Source organism: Periophthalmus magnuspinnatus, chromosome 1, assembly GCF_009829125.3.
Source record: "Periophthalmus magnuspinnatus isolate fPerMag1 chromosome 1, fPerMag1.2.pri, whole genome shotgun sequence".
In the NCBI taxonomy this organism is placed as follows: domain Eukaryota; kingdom Metazoa; phylum Chordata; class Actinopteri; order Gobiiformes; family Gobiidae; genus Periophthalmus; species Periophthalmus magnuspinnatus.
Genome location: NC_047126.1, coordinates 10809172 through 10828318, shown reverse-complemented (window position 1 = coordinate 10828318; position 19147 = coordinate 10809172). Strand labels below are relative to the sequence as shown.

At 37.9% G+C, this 19147-nt stretch overlaps 4 protein-coding genes across 4 annotated transcripts; all 4 read left to right on the top strand.

Moving 5' to 3' along the window:
• The first annotated feature begins 645 nt into the window (after positions 1–645).
• dnajb1b (DnaJ heat shock protein family (Hsp40) member B1b) lies at positions 646–3016 on the top strand. The gene is made up of 3 exons (XM_033970151.2): positions 646–978; positions 2006–2610; positions 2691–3016. Exons 1-3 carry the CDS (start codon positions 768–770, stop codon positions 2922–2924), a joined length of 1050 nt encoding a protein of 349 aa, XP_033826042.1. The 5' UTR covers positions 646–767; the 3' UTR covers positions 2925–3016.
• A 153-nt stretch (positions 3017–3169) lies between these two features.
• On the top strand, positions 3170–7295 carry LOC129457066 (uncharacterized). The gene is made up of 6 exons (XM_055228862.1): positions 3170–3788; positions 4523–4849; positions 5806–5967; positions 6172–6267; positions 6350–6390; positions 6934–7295. Exons 1-6 carry the CDS (start codon positions 3749–3751, stop codon positions 7072–7074), a joined length of 807 nt encoding a protein of 268 aa, XP_055084837.1. The 5' UTR covers positions 3170–3748; the 3' UTR covers positions 7075–7295.
• Positions 7296–12311: 5016 nt separating this feature from the next.
• On the top strand, positions 12312–15035 carry LOC129457056 (CMRF35-like molecule 2). The gene is made up of 6 exons (XM_055228828.1): positions 12312–12375; positions 12769–13104; positions 13219–13254; positions 13751–13789; positions 13874–14001; positions 14641–15035. Exons 1-6 carry the CDS (start codon positions 12327–12329, stop codon positions 14914–14916), a joined length of 864 nt encoding a protein of 287 aa, XP_055084803.1. The 5' UTR covers positions 12312–12326; the 3' UTR covers positions 14917–15035.
• A 469-nt stretch (positions 15036–15504) lies between these two features.
• Positions 15505–18763, top strand: LOC117374594 (CMRF35-like molecule 7). The gene is made up of 5 exons (XM_033970767.2): positions 15505–15564; positions 16582–16893; positions 17934–17984; positions 18052–18159; positions 18267–18763. Exons 1-5 carry the CDS (start codon positions 15516–15518, stop codon positions 18536–18538), a joined length of 792 nt encoding a protein of 263 aa, XP_033826658.1. The 5' UTR covers positions 15505–15515; the 3' UTR covers positions 18539–18763.
• The last annotated feature ends 384 nt before the right edge of the window (positions 18764–19147 follow it).

The following is a 19147-nucleotide window of genomic DNA, read 5'->3' as shown; positions in this document are numbered from 1 at the left end:
GAAAACACACAAGACATGTAAGTGGTCTTTAAGAGTTAACTGAAGACACACCTAGAACAAACTGGTTTTGCCTGCACATGCTGATACTTGATGAAGCTTTTTTAAAGTCCAAGAATGCACAGTGCGTTTGTGTAAGATGCATCAGTCGACTCAAATACCTTAACTGTGGGTTGGGTCAAGAAAACCTGCCAAAGCTGGAACTATGCACTTTGTTCTGAAGGTCAAGCTGAGTTTATCAGCCACATGGGGCACACCCTATGTATGCATGTATGTATAGAAAGAAAGCATGACACTATTTTGCACATGTAACAGGCATGAAATTTACATGAGATTTTTTTAATTTATTTTTTTTATGTAATATTTCATGATAGTGGAATATTTCTCATGTATTGTAGCCTATAGTGTATCTAATTTATTTGTTTGAGTATATATTAAGTATGGTTTTGATAAAGCCCTATTCATTCCATACACATGAGAAGGATTCATTCATAAATTGCTGGTCAGATATGATGTTGGGGAATGCGTCCGAATGGTCCTCAAAGGCAGTGCGTCCTGACGCAGTGCGTCCTGACGCAGCGCGGGGCGTGGCGTGGAGCTGTCAGATTGTTCGGGTTTATTTGAGAACAGTCTGGAAGTTTCCACTCTGTTTATAAAGAAAAGGATCACGCAGCAGCTGACACAGATTGACTAGACTCACATCAACGTCTCTACGGCTGTCAGCGGACAGAGACCAACCAAATAAGATTTAAGGGCGTTTTGGAGTCATAATGGGGAAAGACTACTACGACGTTTTGGGGATTAAGAAGGGGGCATCAGAAGACGAGATAAAGAAAGCATATCGCAAACAAGCGCTTAAATACCACCCAGACAAAAACAAGTCACCAGGAGCAGAGGACAAATTCAAAGAAATAGCCGAAGCTTATGATGTTTTGAGCGATCCTAAGAAAAAAGACATCTACGACCGTTTTGGTGAAGAAGGTAAGCGCCATCTTACTCTGAATATATGAGCTAAAACAAAGTTATTTGACAGTGAAAGTTGGACGGTGCAGTTTCTCTGTGGTGCTTCGTGTAATGGCGCCGTTTGCCCTTCATTCAAGACTAGAGTCAGAACTTCGTCACTTTTTATTCTGAACTAGGCCATAGAAGTCACCTAAACATGCTAGTTTCGAAAGATATTGAAAAAGTAACATTAGTTCAACTGCACGTTAACTGCCGACGTTTTTTCTGAAGGTAGCTGCGTCTGTGACAGCACGAAGGGGATTAGACCCTCTGTGTCCACATTTGGGATGCTTTAACGATGGCGTCATTTCAGTCATTTTGGTCTGTGAACATATTCAAAGATTACTTGACTCCGCTTAAAATTTGTTTCAACTCTTGTAACAGTAAATAATTGTGAATGAACTTCTGATGTTCCAGCATGGTGACTGATGCGTTACCATAGAAACATAGAATTCTTCATGAACCTCTGATGGCGAGTGTATTTGTGAATTTACCGTGTGGATATTTCATTACAAAGTACAATGTAATCAGTAGGGATATCCTCTTGTCCCCGTCTGGAAGTACGACATCATCTCATACTAGAATCTGAAAACAGCAATAGATCTATGGGCAAAACTGAAAGGTTTAACAGGAGAAGGAACAGTGGGTGTTTTCTGTGCCAATCATAGGCCAAAGATCTCTTGACCTGCCCTGGTACCTGAAACGCACAGTTTGCATGTTAGTGTTACATTCTGCTGGACAGTACAGTGCGTGTAGTTTGCAGTGGGAAGTTACAGCTACTGACAGATTTTACATTTTTAATTAAGCTTATTTATTTATTTTTTTCTTAAAAACAAGTAAATAATTTTTTTTTTTTTTTTTTTTAATTTTAATTCATGACGACTTTAAGACTTGTGAGTGGAATTTACATTATTGCACGGCTCTAATATAGACCCCAGAGTAGAGATGCACACAACTGTGGCCTTTTTGTTTGTTGATAAAATAGTAATGAGTTTTCTGCTTTCAGGTCTCAAGGGTGGTGGACCCACGGGTGGCAGTGGAGGTCCAGGCACCTTCAGCTATACTTTCCAGGGAGATCCTCATGCTATCTTTGCAGAGTTCTTTGGTGGGCGTAACCCATTTGAACAGTTCTTTGGTGCTCGAAATGGTGGCATGGATGAGGACATGGACACTGATGACCCGTTTAGCCGATTTGGGATGGGGGGGATGGGTGGGATGGGGGGTGGGGGAATGGGGGGCTTCCCTCGCTCCTTCAGCAGTGGCATGGGCGGCCATACTAGTGTTGTGAAGAAACATCAGGACCCCGCTGTGGTCCATGACCTACAGGTCACTCTAGAGGACGTGTTGTCTGGTTCTACAAAGAAAATGAAAATCACAAGAAAAAGACTGAATCCTGACGGCCGATCAGTGAGGAAGGAAGACAAAATCCTGGAGGTGCAGATCAAGAAAGGGTGGAAAGAAGGCACCAAAATCACATTTCCCAAAGAAGGAGATGAGACTCCAACCAACATTCCAGCAGACATAGTGTTTGTGTTAAAGGACAAGCCTCACCGTCTGTTCAAACGGGACGGCTCAGACATTATCTACACAGCCAAAGTCTCACTCCGAGATGTAAGTGCAGCTTCAAAACATAAGCTTTTTTCACTATATGATTAGCAGCATGTGTCTAAATGTTTTTTGTGTGTGTCCAGGCTCTCTGCGGTTGCACAGTCAGCGCCCCCACGCTTGATGGCAGAACAATCCCAGTAACAAGCACTGACATTGTCCATCCCGGGATGAAGCGGCGCATTAACGGTGAGGGTCTGCCTTATCCCAAACGGCCGGAGCGCAGAGGAGACCTTATTGTGGAGTATGAGGTGAAGTTTCCTGAAAGGCTCAGTCAGGGCGCCCGGGACACCATTGCACAGGTGCTCCCCCGCTCCTAACCGGGACATATGGAACTTTACATTAAGCTGCCAGCAGTTTGTGATGCACTTCAGTCAATGAAAGACTCTTTCAAGCATTCAGTGCTAATGTATATATGACCAATACTGTTCTGTATAAAGAATAAAATCATATTTCAAAATATGGTTATAACAAAAATGGACATTTGCACACTTAAGATGGATACACTGAAGGCAGTGTTATATTTTTTGTTTAAAGAGTTTTGTATTAAAAAGTTGAGAGTGTTAAAGACACTTTCATTTTGTCTTTCTAAGAGCACATTAGTTTGTTTATTGTAATTTATTTATTTGCCAAACTTTTCACATGGTTGTAAATATACATGTTACCAATGAGATATTTTTTCATTTCATATTCATAAATATGGGTACACACTTTATAGATTTTTACAACAACAGTGAAGCAGGGGTCATGAAAAAGTTTGATTTATTCGAGTAGTGACTTGAGGCTGCTTTTGCAGTGCCTTTATAAACATACCCGTGACAAAGTCAGCAGAGCTGGATGCCCTGCAGCCTCCTGAACTGTAAATGTGCTGTATGCTAAAGACAATGGCCAACACTGAGAGGCTGTATGCTGCTGCCCAGTCATGAGCTGGCTCTCTGCAGAGGCGTAAAGAAGAGTTCAAGAGGAGCACAATCAGGTCCATTTTCTGATTTCATCTTTTCAATACAAACAAGCAGCTTTTACCACGGCAAGAAAACCCACTTTTTATGGCTCAAAATCAGATCACTGATTCAAATCAGAGCACAACCTTGTTCCCACACTGCTGGAGTTCAATCCATTGGTTCTGCACATTTATTTGCCGAAAATGAGGATTTTTCTGTTTGTTGCAAGTTTTTTCATCTCAGGTGAGTGTTGCTTAAAATATCAGAACACTTTTAAAGATTGTTTATTGAGAATACAAGTATCTCATCTGAGCAGCTATTACTACCTAAAAGTTTAAATGTAACTTTTAAAAAGTAATAAAAATGGACTCTTACCAAAGTGTGTCTAGATTTGTGTTTTCTGTAGTGTTTTTTTTTTTGTTTTTTTTGTTTTTGGGACAAATATAGACAAGGATATGTGTGCAGTGCAAAATGTGATCAGACCAACAAGGTCACAGATTGAAGCCATTATATAATTGGGCATATTACATTCAATTTTTGATAGGGAATTACAGATTAAAACACACTTTGCTGACTTATGCTTATATGGCAGCATATTTAACTCATAACTTACATTTAATTCATATGGATTTTATTTTTCAGTTCTGTTAGAAGCCATCACAACATTCTAGACTTAAATACTATGTGAAATATTGTGATTGTACAATTGTTTGCATGAATACAAGTTCAAGACTAGTAATACAACTATTCGGATTCAGTCTTTTTGATTATTTCTTTAAAAATGCCCCCCTCTGTATGCCATCATCATATAGGAGAACAATTTATAATCAGTGTAGGTTTTATGTCAGGCTGACCTTAACTCAATTTTAATGCAAATTGAAGGTTAAAGATTGGCAATCTGTAGGGAACCACAAAAATAAATCTACCACACATTTACTAGTGGTCATACTAACCAGCGTACTCTTATTCACTTTCAGTTTTGGAGGCTCCTGATGTGCTACAGGTCAGTGGCCATATTGGAGAGGAGCTTTCCATCCACTGCTTTAGTCAGTGGGCTACAAATGGAAGCAACGAGCAATACAACACGTTTTTCTGCAAGGGACCATGCTCCAATGAAAACCTTCTCGTCAAGAAAAATCAGTCAGCTGTCACACAGAAAGGAAGATATAAGATGGAAAATAACAGTGCTATATTCAGTGTGACCATAAGGAAGCTAAAGAGGAAAGACGCTGGGAGATACTTCTGTGAACTGCAGCAAAATGGCTCCATGCTGTCCCAGGAGGTCATAGTAAGAGTTATGGAGAGTAAGGGTTTTCATTAGTATTCACTTAAAACAATATCCTCAGCAATCATTGGGTTAAGAATTGAACACTGTGAAAACCAGCCATCTTATCTTAAAAGACCACATGATTGCCTCAAAGCTTTAAGTACTATTACATAAAAAAAGTTCAAATTAAAAGTGAACTATGTAACTTTGCTGGTGGAGGGTCTGCCACCTGCTTGTCTCCATGGAGATGTTAGTGCTTTGCCTGAAATGTCCTGCAGTAGGGCATTACATTTATCTATTTACATGGAGACAAGCAGGTGATGCTAACAGACCAAGTTAGAGAGGTAAACTCAGAGGCAAACTTGTTGACAGTGAAAATGCATGGATTTCAAATGATTTTTTTTTGTTTTGGTTTAGCAATAAAACACACTTGGTTAAATGCGATATATAGATTTGTTTAATAACCTACTGTGGAACATTTCAGGCAAAGAGATCTCATCTTCATGGGGGCAAGCAGGTTATACAGTGCACCTTTAAGTTAATACAAACAGCCATTACTAACAATCAACAACTAATATTAGTTTTAATACTTTTTTTTTATTTTTTTATCTTAGCCCAGAATAACCCAGTGAGAAAAAAAACCTATGCATGTGCTCAGGTGCGAGTATCTAGACAGGTGACCCAGAGGGAGGGGAAAGAGCCGGTGGATGAGCAGCCCGGCTACTACAGGATTTGGCCTGGAGATCTTAAATGGCTTCAGCTGCTAAAACAAACCTCACTGGGACTCTATGGAGTGGGTTTAGGATTATGTCTACAGTCTTTCAAGAAATGTGATCCATTCTTCATTTATTAGATTTTGCAAGATGTTTAGCTACACATTTTGGGCCTTGGTGGATAATATTACTACTACTACTACTACTATCACCACCACTATATCACTACTAGTTACCATAACAAACTTCCGGCATCAATTTCTCATTGCCATTTTCAAAGGTTCTCCTGCTCCTCTTGGGTCAGTCCCTCACCATCCCACTGTAGAGACTGCGGCGCTGTCCTGGGACTCTCTCTCATCCAGCACTCTGCCAACTGCACCAGGTCTCACCCCACTGCCCACGTCAGGAGGCGCAGACAAAGAGCCGACCAGCAGTCTGACAGGTACTTCTGTGAGCTTATAATATCTCTGATTAAAGGAGACAGTTATGTTCGTTTTCCCTCATGATTACATTACTCAAAGTCATGTTTTGATTACATGTGTGATATTTATAAGTTTCAGAAAAAAGCATGTCTCCTTGGATCAACCAATTTGGTTTATGTAAAAAATAAACTGGACATTTTTGGGACCCTGTTGTGCCTTCGTAGATACCACGGTCGTTATCATTGTATCGGTGAGCCTGGCGCTGCTTGTCTGTGCCATCATCCCACTGATATTCTACGGACACTGGCGCAGTTCTGGAGGTAACGTGACGCACGCACACACTTACACACCGCACAGTTATTTTACAGACACTCCTTTATGCTGTTGGCTTGTTTCTTTCAGAAGATCACATTCTGAACACTGCTGGAGAGAACAAGCCTGGGGTGAGTCACCTTTGTATTTTATCACAAAGTCATCACCAGTTCTACTTTTTATGTGTAAAATGATGCTGTGGTAATAGCATCAGGTAGTACCCGAAGTAGGAGTTGGAACACTGAAAAATTGCTTTCTGCAAGTAAAATTTAAATCATAATTTAATCAGTTTGAGCTGTGTGTTTTTGTTAAATTTTCTTTGAACCACACAAGTCTCTCTCTCTGTAAAAAAACCAACCAAAAAACAAAAAAAAAAACGTTAGTGTTACTAGCTACTTGTTTTAAATTGTGTTCTAGGTTTGATAGTGGCCCTGTTCTATTGTTCTATTCTAACCCATTTCTAAACAATCTAAAAAAATAAATACATAAAATTAAAACAAAAATAAAAATCATCATCTCATTGTTACTTTATACTTAATAAATACATAATTTATTTTACAATTTCATGTCATTAAATAAGTATGAGCCACCATGTCTTAGAGCTGTAGACCAATAAGGGGTGAAGTGACCCATCATGGTTGTATCTAAAGCTCTGTGATTTTGGCTGTGCACAGGTGGAGTACAGTGATGAACACACAGATGTCCCATTGGCACAAACTACAGTGGCTCTTCAGACTGACCCTGACACTGAGGCTCCGGACGCTGCTCAGTACGCCTCCATCTACCAGGCCCTGGACCCACAATCTCTGGACTGAATCAGTGCTTTAGAATGACAGAAACACATATTGGGTTATTTTATATTGATGTAGATGTAACTTTTGTGTTTTGGATACTTATTGACTCAAGACCCCAAATTGTACTGCAGTTCTCCATCCATAATTCATGCATATTTTTCTGTCTTTATACCAGTGGTTTGGGTCAAAATATTAAGTGTAAAGCTGATTTCTGAAAATTGTCTGATATTTCCTGTTCAATGTCACCCAATTTAACTAAAAAAGAAAAATAAATGTGAATTTATCAGTTGGAATTACTTGTTGAAATCCATGTTAATACTAATTATTATTTCAAGCAAAATATCAGAATGTTTCTCCGAGTGGTATAGCCATAACGGTACTGAGCAAATTGGAGGCTTGTGTGAATTTTAGTAATAAATAAAATAACTCCGAAGTCAGTCTAATGGGAAGTATTCATTATAAAGATAAAGAAACTTAAATAGTGTTATAAGTAGCTTGCTTTATTGAAAATATAGGCCTACAGCACAGGGCCCAGTCCTGCCCTGTCAGAAGCAGTGTGTTTCAGGTGTGCATTCAAATTAATACACAGATATGTCTCTAATTAACTCAGATATTGTCAATAAACAACAAAATAAATAATAAATAAGGATTCAATAAACCAGAAGCTTCCAAAGACATGGCATTATCATCTGAGTTTTCCCAAATTGTTAAAATTCACAGTAATCTTACAGTATGTAAACTTCTGATTTTGAAAACTAACTTTTCTCATTATTTTGGCATTTAGAAAATAGAAATAATTTTGGCAATCTTAATTGACCTAAAACAGTAAAAGTTTATGCTGATTTCATGCCAGACAGTGAGGAAAAAAGCACGTGTCTCTCTTTATATAGTGTATGTAAAGTGTTGTTTCAACTGTAAATGTGCATGTGTCTATTATTGTATTGTATTGTAGATGCTGCAGGGTTATTCAGTGAAGGATCAGACAGACATTTGGATGGGGGTCAAACTTCAACTTCAACCTTTTGAGAACTCCATTTTGCATTTCTAAAACACATTGTCCTTTGCACATTTACATGTAGCTGAATATTTCCTTTAAAATGAGCTCAAATGAAATAAAGTCTGTATTGCAAAACCTCACCAATCCAGGACATAAGCCAATGTCCATGTTCTTCTTTGAAAGCTCCATGCGTCAGGAAAGAAAACACAAGAAATAAAATTCCATATGCACTGTGTTCTGGACGACTGCTCACTGATCACAGATGAATAATAATCCATTTGCAAAGCCTGGTGAGTTTTGAAATGCAAAAAGGCTTATTCTCTGTTACAGCAAATATGGACAGGACCAGGCCCAGGCCAGCCCTGGCTACAGACTCCCGGCGTCCCAAGCAAGTCCCTCTAAGTCTCTCCTTTAGAGCATCTGCCCCCAGCATCTGAGTATTTATACCAGAATGACAAACATCATACATTACAAAAGCAGGGTCACATCTGTTCGCAGTCATATGTTAAGACAACAAAATGTTCCTCTGGGTCTGACAGACTGACACAGATCAAATGCATTTACATAAATGGCATATGATAAGAATATTTTCTTCACATGATACACACATCACACCAACCAAAATCAGAAAACACATCAGTGCCACAGAAATAAAGTTTTTTTTTTTTTTTTTTTTCTAGGCAAAACATAGCATGCATTCTTACTGTGAGCAGGCTTGCTTCTCCATAAACCTGACTCTTACATGGCCTGGAGGAGGTCCTCCACCTGCATGTAGCTATATAAATGTTTCTTTAATTATAATATATTATAAACAAATAATACTATAAATAAATATGAGCTTCCATTAATAAACAGTACATTGAAACACATGTATATGCTCATGCATATATATAAGAAGTTACATTTCCGTAGTATACAAAAAAAGATACACACAATATATGCAGACAAATATTCAAATATTTTTCATCTGCCATGTATTGAAGTGTAAGTTGATATAGTTTATATTATTATTATTATCATGACAAGCCTAAACATAAACCATGATGCTCCTCCCGCTTAGTTCTGTGTAACAGGTAATGCTTTGGGGAACACCCCTACATCACCTTCAACGTTTCTTTGTTTTTGATTTGATCTAACACAGATAACTCAAAGCACCCCTCTTCACAATACTCTTTGTCTCAGACGCAGGAAGCAGAGCGTGCTCGACTCTTTGCATACTTCACATTAGATGTTAGCTCATATCTGCCATGTGGCTGAAAAAATGAAGACATTCTCAGTTATTTCTGCAGCATATTGTTTTCTTTTGGGTAAGTTTCTCAGATTTCATGTTTTCAAGTATATGATATGCATATGTTTAGGTATATGGGAATTATTAAGTGCAGTTTATGTTTTTAATTGCTTAAAAGTCATTAATGAGTTTTGTCAAGGTTTCAGTACTTGTATAGGCACATCTTGATTGTTCAAGCTTACAAATTACAAAACTATTTTTTATTATAATTTAGCAGTGAATGGCACAAGCATAAGCATCGATGGATCAGAAGGTGGTAAAGTCTCATTTCGATGCTTCCATAAGTTGGCTCAAAACAACTACAAGTACTTCTGCAGAGATCCATGTAAGTCTGAAGAACATATACTGGCCAAGGTAACACCAGGACTTGTAACAATGTCTCAGAGAGTTACCCTGTGGGACCACGGAGACGGGTCTTTCACAGTGATCATGTCTGATCTGAGAACTTCTGACAAGGGCAAGTACTGGTGTGCCGTCGACCGTGTAGTGGATACATACACTCCAGTGTATCTGCACGTTACAGAAGGCAAGTGCAAGTTAGATTATAGGTTAGTTATATTTCATATACTAATTCAAATAATGCTTTATAAATGCTCATGTTGCAATACTGAATTAGCAAAGTGTTAACAGTGTGAAGCCATGTACATAAACTTTCACAGAATGGGTTGTGGCGTGCTGCACTGTAAATAATGAGTTCAGTGGTGAGTGTTACCTCTATGTGTTCTGTTGTTTTATAGGTCTCTCATATGAAAATACCACAAGTGTTCAAACTACTGCACTAACGGAGGTTGCATGCACTTTGGGATATAAGACAGAAGACACATTTCAGTCTAACAGTTCACAAGGCAACAAAAGTCTGTATAAATATACAAACAAAACAAGTTCAAAATAGTGATGTGTGTTGTTGTTGATAGGCCTTAAAACAGAAGAGACAACCACAACAGGAATACTTCAACCTGAGCGAGAGGATCACTCACGTATGTCGCCTTAACTTCAAGAGGTTACTCAGAAAAAACAAAACAAAAAACTACATAGTAAACATTTTCAATTACATTTTATTTTAACCTCAAATACTGAACTACCACTACGGCAATGAAACAATAGAACTACAGTTGTAACGGAAATATTATCAAACAACTGTAACACAATCATGAACCTTATCCCTCCAAATCCTACCATTTCTTTACTATCCTGGTTTAATTCTGATGTAGACTGGATTTGGTCCTGGTCTTGTCCTGGTTTAGTTCTGGACTAGTCAAAGTGTAGTTCCGGGTTTAGTCTCAGTTTCAGTATTCATGTGTGAATGCAGCCTTTGTTTTGCAGGTTTCATACTGTACATATGTGTGGGAGTGGGTGCCATGCTTACAGTCGCTGTGGTTGTGATGGCCTTGTGCTTCAGGAAATGCAGAAATAAGTTAAGATCTCAAGCACAAGTGTGCTTTCCTCTGCGCCCTGTCTGCTCTGATCAGAACCAGGTCAGTCTGTATGACTCCCACTTCAACTTTCAGTTTTTCTCTATATCTAGGACTACAAAGCTGAAAATTACATATAGTGTATTCCAGTAACAATATCATCCAAATAATAAAGAAGATGTAGCTAAAAAAAAGTACCGGTATACAAAAAGTATACTAAAAATAAAGTAAACGTGAAGTATCTGATCTTTCCTTGCTGACATACGACCTTTCTCACATTTTAATATGCAAACTATGAATCTCCAATAGGGTCACCATGACAACAGGGCTGGTGCAGACGACACCAAACATGAGCGAAACCAGCCCATCTATGAGAACATCAGCAACTCCAAACCAGGGGGAAACAGAACAATATCTCGCAATGATCACTTTCCTTCATATGTCCAGCCATTACCAGCTCTACCTGAATAGACCGTGTTTAATGTGTGGAGCTAATACAGAGACACGTCCCAGGGCTGAACAGTCGTCACTTTGGTTTGGGTTGATTTTTTTTTTTTAATTTATATAAAGATGACCAAAAATGATCTATAAACCAAAACATTCAAAATAAAATGTTCTACTTCCTACTAAGAGTTAAACTGAAACCAAACTGTCACAAATACTCATTTCCTTATATATATAGTTCACATATGTTGACACTGAACAAATGTATTATCTAAATATTTTTGTTAATTGAAAATAAAGCTTTTACAAAGTAAAAGTACATTAACTTAAACAAGCAGGGTATTTACTTCAGAAATATGGAATATGAAAAAGTGACAAAAACTAATACATTTTATTTTCTTATTGAGTGAAAGAAAAATAGGTGTTTTGTGCACTGCCAAAGATCTAGTGAATGTACCTACCTGCATGTAACCTGTTACAGTGATCTGTATATGTACACTGTCACAAATGCTCAAAACTGTCCCCATCAACTTATGAAGGCTAGCAGAGGCATTTATCTGTCTGTATTTAGGGTGAATACAGGTTAAGTGGGACACTTTTTGTTAGTAGTTAGTAGTCAGGAAATATTCCAAAATTAATTCTACTTGCATTTTTGTGTGTTTTCAATTTGTTTTAGGTCTTGTCAATTTTTAGAAATATAAATTCACAGAATTCACAGAACCACCATCCAGTTGTTTCACTAGGCGAGTGCAAAATATAATATGTACAAACTCCCTCAGTTAGATTTGTAGTCCTTTCATTCAACACCACAATATGACATGCCTCTGTCATTTTCATGTTTCGTAGATACAGGATCTGAGGCTACAATTTCAGATCACATTTAATGGGAGACTCTTAAACTTCCACATGTAAAAACTACTCTTATGCTTAATCACTACTTTACCTGATGTCTAACTTTACCTGAATTCACCCTACATGGCATTAATAAAAATATCCTACATGAATGTAAGTGACTTCAACTTTCAGAAGGTTTATTATAATTGTTTGTGAAAGAGGAAGAGATTTGCCACATATAACAGCAGCTGGGAGCACAGTCTCAAGTAGTCCGTCTGTTCAAGGCACAAAAGGAGCGATGGGACCGATCAGAGTGGCTATTTCAATACTAATACTCCAAAAACAAGGTAAATCTGCACACTCATCATTACAGTTTTTAACCATGCCAAATATTTAGATTTATTCATTCACTATTTCACACATTCACTGGACTTTATATTATTTTCTAAATAACCCTAAAAGTTTTTAGCTGTTGATTTTATCAAATTTAATTTATACTGTGACAATAAATAATAAGACACATTGTTAACTTAAGGCGGTTACAGGCCTGTCTTATGAGACCCTCTCCTGTTTTGGGCCCTAGACTATTTCCTGGTTGACCTGCCCCATGATGACTCTTTCACATTAGACTACCTTTGTTGAATTTAAACTACTCAATGATTTAGATCAACTTTATGGTTCCCCATCTAAGAAAGACTATTGACAGGATATAGATCTGATCGACTCTTTTTCTTCCACAGTTGCATTTATAATGAGCTCCAGACCCACACTTGTGGCCTTGAGGGAAGGTGACAGTGTGGACTTTACATGTAAATATTATCCTGTTGCTCAGAACAACTCCAAGTTCTTCTGCAAGGCCAAGCCAGCGTGTGAATCCTACCTGATCCGCACGAACCCACCAGAGCGCTGGGTGACGAATGGACGATTCTCCCTCCATGACAACACCACTGCTGACCAGTTTGTGGTGCACATGGACAGTCTGGACCCTGACGACAGCGGCACCTACTGGTGTGTTGCCAAAATGCCAGACAACCCTGACTTAATTACGGTGTTTCATCTCAACGTTACAGAAACTTGTGAGTGCAAGTCTTACTAAACTAAAACAATGAGTTTCTCTTAACGTAAATTTCTCTTCTCATGGAATAGTCTTGAATGAATGTTGTTAAGGCTTCAGTTTTTCTTCCTTACAGCAAACACAAAAACTGTACACACTGTGACCCGCCCGAGTAAGTACATTTATGTTTGTCTATGACTGTAGGCCATTCCACAGATTATTAGGCTACGTACAATCAAATTAAATTGAGAATGAGAATAAAATAGTTTAGTTGAACTAAACTCTGATGCTCATTCTTGTGTGTCTTGGAGCAAGGTCACCCTGGGCTTTCCCACCAATGATAAAAACATAAAGCTAAACACAAACTCATCGTTAAAGCAGTATTTCTTTTAAAACACGTTTGATTTTTAGTGTTTTCTCATGAAAACATAGGCTAATTGAGTTGTAATTTGTGTAGACCTAATCACATGCAGCTATTGGCTGCTACAGATCAGGAAATACAAATATCCAAATCTAATAGGCTATTAGATAAATACATGAGATTTTTGGTACTGCTTTTACAAACTTGAAGAATATAGCCTACATTAGTGTAAAGTGAGATAGCCCTTAGCAAAAGTAGCTAAATTGAAGTACTCGTTATAACATTGTATAATGTGTTTGTGTTACAGGCCCTGGTTTGCCCTCACGCCCCAACATCTTTGTGGACAGTGAGTGTTTATGTCAACATTTGGAGAATATGTCCACATTTATAGAGGGAAAAGTGCTAAATAAAGCTGCGGTGTGTTTTGCAGAGCGTAACCTGCCCATGTTTGTGACAGTGGTGTCCTGTCTCTCTGCGCTGGTCTTTGTCTTACTGTTCACTCTCTGCCTCATTTTCACTGTCAGAAAGAGAAGACACAGCCAACAGATTGCACGAGAGGTCAGCATCCCAATTCATTTATAACCAGATTTTATATATTATAATATTATATATTATATTATCACTTGAAACTGGCATAAGTGTCAGTAAAATGATGTGGTCTGTACAGCATAAGAATTGCATCTGTGATAGAAAGGTTTAACTCGTGGTTTGGGACCTGGCAGTGGGTCACACAGAGGTAGAATGCCCACACAGTATAATCTAGGCATTTGGTTTATAAAATCATACGGGTGGCATGTTGTACAGAATAATAGCATATGTCAAAAATAGTGATGTGATCGTGTTATTATATATGCTAAAGGCCTACATGAAACAAGATCAAATCAATGATATGATGAGCAGACAAGATGACAAGTTATTTTAGATTGTTTATGTACTGTTTATGTATCAGATTCAAGTTTGTGATGATGTCATACTCTGATGGGGGCAAGAGCCAGATTTGCTATTAATTACATTGTACTTTGCCATGAGAAGGTAAATTCATAAATGTTGAACCTCATCATTCCTTTTAGTGGCTAAGCCCAATAAAGTCTTGTATTGCATCTGTATTAAATATTATTGACCTATAGAATACTTTGATGTCATCTGAAACCCATCTATTTGGTTGAATCCTCAGCGTGATCGTTCTTTACCCCACAGATGTCAGAGGACTATGAGGTTATGAAGTCTGGAGTTTTGCCAGAGCCCTGCATCTGCCCAGACTGTGAGACATTTTCAAACGATCCACAGAATCCACCACCAGGGGACAGTCTCTGCACCAACCAGAGGCAGTCCAAACAGACTGAGTCCATGGCACCGGAGCCTCTCACACAAGAGAAGGGACTGGGTCGCTTTAGTCAGTACCAGGACCTGGATCTGAGCTCAGTGGAGGAACACATCTATCATGGTATCAACTTCAAACTAGCGCAAATGTGAGAGACTCATAAGAGAGGAATGAGCAAAAGTTTTACCATCCATAGAGTTCACGTGACAAACTCATTTCCACATCAATTAACAATTCAACACCAAATATTCTATTGTTTGAATGTCTACAAATGCCCTCCATAACAGAAAATCATTTAACTGAAATTTATTGCAAACTTGTTTATCTCCATGATGATAAGCACATGACATGTTTGTAACAGAAACAGTAATTCAAAGAAACAAAGCTATCTTTAATGATATACTTGTGAAGATTCCAGGCAAAGCAATACCATCTCCATGGAGACAAGCAGGTGCCAGATCTTCCACCAGAAAAGTAATTTTAATAAATTTTTTCATTTAATTGTCATTTTTGCAGCAGGAGGATGTCTGCTCTGTTTGTACTGTAATTCTTCCACACTCCTTTGTAATACATTGACCAAATGATGACTACTCCTGATTACTGACTATGTTTTCATGCTGTGTGATTAAATACTGAATGTCTAGTCATCTTGTGATACCTCTGACAGGAAGTTGACTCATTAAAAAAAGAGGAAGCTCCACAATTGTGTTAAAATAGTCTGAAAGCGGTGCATAAAGGAGACTTTGCGACAATGACTTTTATGCATCTATGCTTCGTCGATATCGTTCTCCTTCTGGGAGGTAAGAGAATGGACATTTACTGTTTTTATTTTTTGTATTTTTTAGTCAGGTTGTCTTCTATGTCTTCTTGTAAAATAATTGTAGTCACCAATTTATAGGTCACATATACTAAAACCAGGAATGTCCAAACTATTTGAAAGTAGCTGAAATACAGTTGAAACCAGAAGTTTACATACACTATATGAAAAGACACAGACGCTTTTTTTTCTCACTGTCTGAATCAAATCAGACTAAACTGTTCCTGTTTCATGTCAGACAGTGAGAAGCATGACATATCGGTACAGAGATATACAACGATAAACAATAATATAGAAACTACTTTATGCCACTGATATAATAACAATGCAAGATGATCCCAGTAAAACATTTTCAAATAGACGGTATCATTAAAAGGCCTGAACTGCAACATATATTGTACTATTATTGGTCAATAATTCACACTTTTTACAGCTCAAATGTGATAGCATTACAAAAATAGACCAAATCTCCACACTTTTATAAAGAAAAAGTACACACAATTAATAGTGAGCTCCAAACAAAATATTATTCCAGCTTCCGTATATTGAAAGATTAAGTTGATACAGTATTTATCATGGCAGGCCTACTGTTGAGGCTCAAAACAAAAGGGTTGCTGGACTGGTTCTGATTCTAAAATGGGCAGCTATTACGGTAATTCATCTGTTAGTGCCATGTTCCTAACAGCAGTGCCAACACTACGCTATAAGGTGGTGTTTGTCGACTGATCTGTTGGCGGTTCGAATCCCCCTCTTGACATAAACATCATAACATAATCACGACATAAACATTGAGCGGTCAGATCCACCCTCACACTGGTTGGTGGTGCGATTTCAGCTCCCATAGATGAATGCTGTCGTGTCCTTGGGCTAGACACTTAATGCACCTCATCCTCAGTGTCTGCGTACGCTGGTGTGTGAATGTGTGTGTGAATGGGTGGATGGTTCCTTGATCTCTTGCATTTTTCAAATAAGATTCATTTAAGGTTTATGTGTCCAACAGGTTTTTGGGCTGTGGAGGTGGAGGCTTTTCCGCTGTCTGCAGAGGAAGGCAAAACGCTGGTGATCGAGTGCTCACACAGTAACGCTCATGGGAACATCAAATATTTCTGTAAAGACCCATGTGATTACAGGGATGTTTTAATAATGAGCCGACAGAAGGATCAAAACAGAAGGTACAGCATAAACGACACTGGGAACACCTTCTACGTGACCATCTCAGGCTTGACCAAGGAGGACTCTGGTGTATACTGGTGTGGGGTGGAGCGAGTGGGCAAAGATACATACAACTATGTGTCCATCACTGTCACACCAAGTAAGCTCATACATTTCCAAACTAGCTGGCAATAAATGTAGAGTGGATTTGCTATATTTCAAAACCTTAAATTGCACATATCATTCACTGTTATGTTATGCAGTTATACAGCATAATTTTTTGAGAAGAGAACTTGTAGTGTTGCAAGATAAGGGGTTAGAGATATACCACGGACATAATGTGTAACGCCAGATAATCCCAGTAAAAACTTATCCGAGCGAGCCATGTAATAGCACAAGGAAATACTTAAGTAGTTACTATCCATAATGCCTCATAAGTTTGTTTGCTATTTGGTCCGACTATAGCTCAAATATCAATGTGCTACAAAAATAGACTAAATAAATAAGAAAAAGTTCTGTACTAGTGCAAAAAAAAAAAAAAAAAAAAAAAAAAGGTGCTCAGGATAAATATTGTGTAAAAAATATTATGGATAATATGGATACTTTTACTTTTGCTAAATTTGAGAGCAGGTATCTGTGCTTTCTACTCCACTGCATTTTTTTAACTGGACGAAAAGGAAAAGTATTTTTTATTATCGTCTTAGACCTATTGAAAACATGTTCTTGATTTGAGAAAACAAAAATATACAAGTAAAACAGCTAGGAAAAAAAATATTATTTAATTGTTTCTGTTGAAGCAAATTCAGCTCACACCTTTATCAAAATCATTACACCTGAAGCCTTATTAGATCTAAAAATTTGCGTAAAATACTTTTACTTTTTACTCTTTAGGGACATTTTTAAACGGGTAAAAAACAGGTAATGCACGGTACTTTAATACTTTTATTTAAGTCGATTCTTTTATGTGATGCTTTCACTTTCACTTGAATATTTTTGTCTCAGTATCTGTACTTTTACTTAAAACTGAGTACTTCTTCCACCATTCCTAATAAGAGAGCATTGCACCGTGTTATAGTCCAGTAACAAATAATCAAAAGAACTCACATACATTTGGTCAACAGGTAAAATGAGAAATGAACTCTCAAGAGACTAAACCTTTGTAACTGAATGTTATGCTATTTTTATTTATTTTTAAATTAGGTACATTTGAGAACTCACCAAATGCATCCCTGCAGAACAGAACATCTATTGGTAAGCACTGATGGTTGATACTGCAAATAAAAATACACACACATAGTAACTTCTTTTGTGTATACAGAGAAGCTGCTGTACATCGGAATGGGCCTGGGTGCTCTACTGTTTATTCTATTAATCGCTGGTGTAATTTTCATCAAACACAGACGTCGAGACATCAGCAAACCAATGGGTAAGAGACACCGAAATCTAAGTTTGAGAAAAACAAATGTGGAACTTTTACTCTCACTCTCACAGAGGAAGTGGTGGAGTTCTAACTGTGTACTTTCTTTGCCGCAGGAGATAATACCCTGACTGACCCATTTAGATACCATCAGAGACAGTTCAAGGACACGACTATAGTTTGCTCAGCCAATCAGAGCTCAGAACCAGACCTGTTGACCGCAGAGCATGACAGGGGCAGCATCCAGGAACCCACAAGTGACATTTATGCCAATGTCCAAACAGTCGAAGAGGGCTACTCCTCCGTGCGCTTCACCAAACACAAGAACAGGATCACATGCACAGATTCAGAGTCTACTGTTGTCTACAGTCCAGTGAACACAGCCTGATTTTTGTTCCTGATGAATGAAGATTATGTAGCCTATTTAAACTTACAAATTCTGTATACATTAATATATTATCTGATGTTATATGTTGTTGTATTTTTGTGCTGCTAACATGATGTATTACTTGTTTCTAATCTTAAAGGTAGGCCTAGAAGTAACCTTTCACCAAAATGGACACATGTTTAGTGATTAGGTTAAGTTAAAAGGTGTATTTATGATCAAAATAAAAGGGCCACTTGAAGTAATTTGTTGTAATCATTACAGGCTATAGCCATTAGGCAGAAGTGTTGAGTGCAGACGTACAGTCAAAGGCACAGACTCAAATTTTCCTCAGAAAACATGAAAAATCATAATACTTTAGCTCAGCATGCAGGTAAAGACTGGGGCCATTTGTGAGACTAGGGCTCCCTCTTGTGTTTGAAAAAGTTGACATGTAGGCACTGCTCTAAAAACAAAAGAAATAATAAAAGTGTGATTGATTATTGATATAAGCCTACATTATAATTAGACATATTAGTTGTTAAGAAGCTATAAGGATGATTATATGCAGATAGACCTAGTACTAGCCCCGTGTCTGCAGTCTATGAGAAGAACAGTAAACGCTTTAGGAGA

Coding starts and splice junctions, on each gene's coding strand:
- LOC117374594 (XM_033970767.2), top strand. CDS start 15,516: ATGACTTTTATGCATCTATGCTTCGTCGATATCGTTCTCCTTCTGGGA. Junction 15,565..16,581: donor TATCGTTCTCCTTCTGGGAG/GTAAGAGAATGG, acceptor TGTGTCCAACAG/GTTTTTGGGCTGTGGAGGTG. Junction 17,985..18,051: donor GCAGAACAGAACATCTATTG/GTAAGCACTGAT, acceptor TTGTGTATACAG/AGAAGCTGCTGTACATCGGA.
- LOC129457056 (XM_055228828.1), top strand. CDS start 12,327: ATGGGACCGATCAGAGTGGCTATTTCAATACTAATACTCCAAAAACAA. Junction 13,105..13,218: donor TCTCAACGTTACAGAAACTT/GTGAGTGCAAGT, acceptor TCTTCCTTACAG/CAAACACAAAAACTGTACAC. Junction 13,255..13,750: donor ACACACTGTGACCCGCCCGA/GTAAGTACATTT, acceptor TTTGTGTTACAG/GCCCTGGTTTGCCCTCACGC.
- dnajb1b (XM_033970151.2), top strand. CDS start 768: ATGGGGAAAGACTACTACGACGTTTTGGGGATTAAGAAGGGGGCATCA. Junction 979..2,005: donor CGACCGTTTTGGTGAAGAAG/GTAAGCGCCATC, acceptor TTCTGCTTTCAG/GTCTCAAGGGTGGTGGACCC. Junction 2,611..2,690: donor CCAAAGTCTCACTCCGAGAT/GTAAGTGCAGCT, acceptor GTGTGTGTCCAG/GCTCTCTGCGGTTGCACAGT.
- LOC129457066 (XM_055228862.1), top strand. CDS start 3,749: ATGAGGATTTTTCTGTTTGTTGCAAGTTTTTTCATCTCAG. Junction 3,789..4,522: donor TGCAAGTTTTTTCATCTCAG/GTGAGTGTTGCT, acceptor ATTCACTTTCAG/TTTTGGAGGCTCCTGATGTG. Junction 6,391..6,933: donor CTGGAGAGAACAAGCCTGGG/GTGAGTCACCTT, acceptor GGCTGTGCACAG/GTGGAGTACAGTGATGAACA.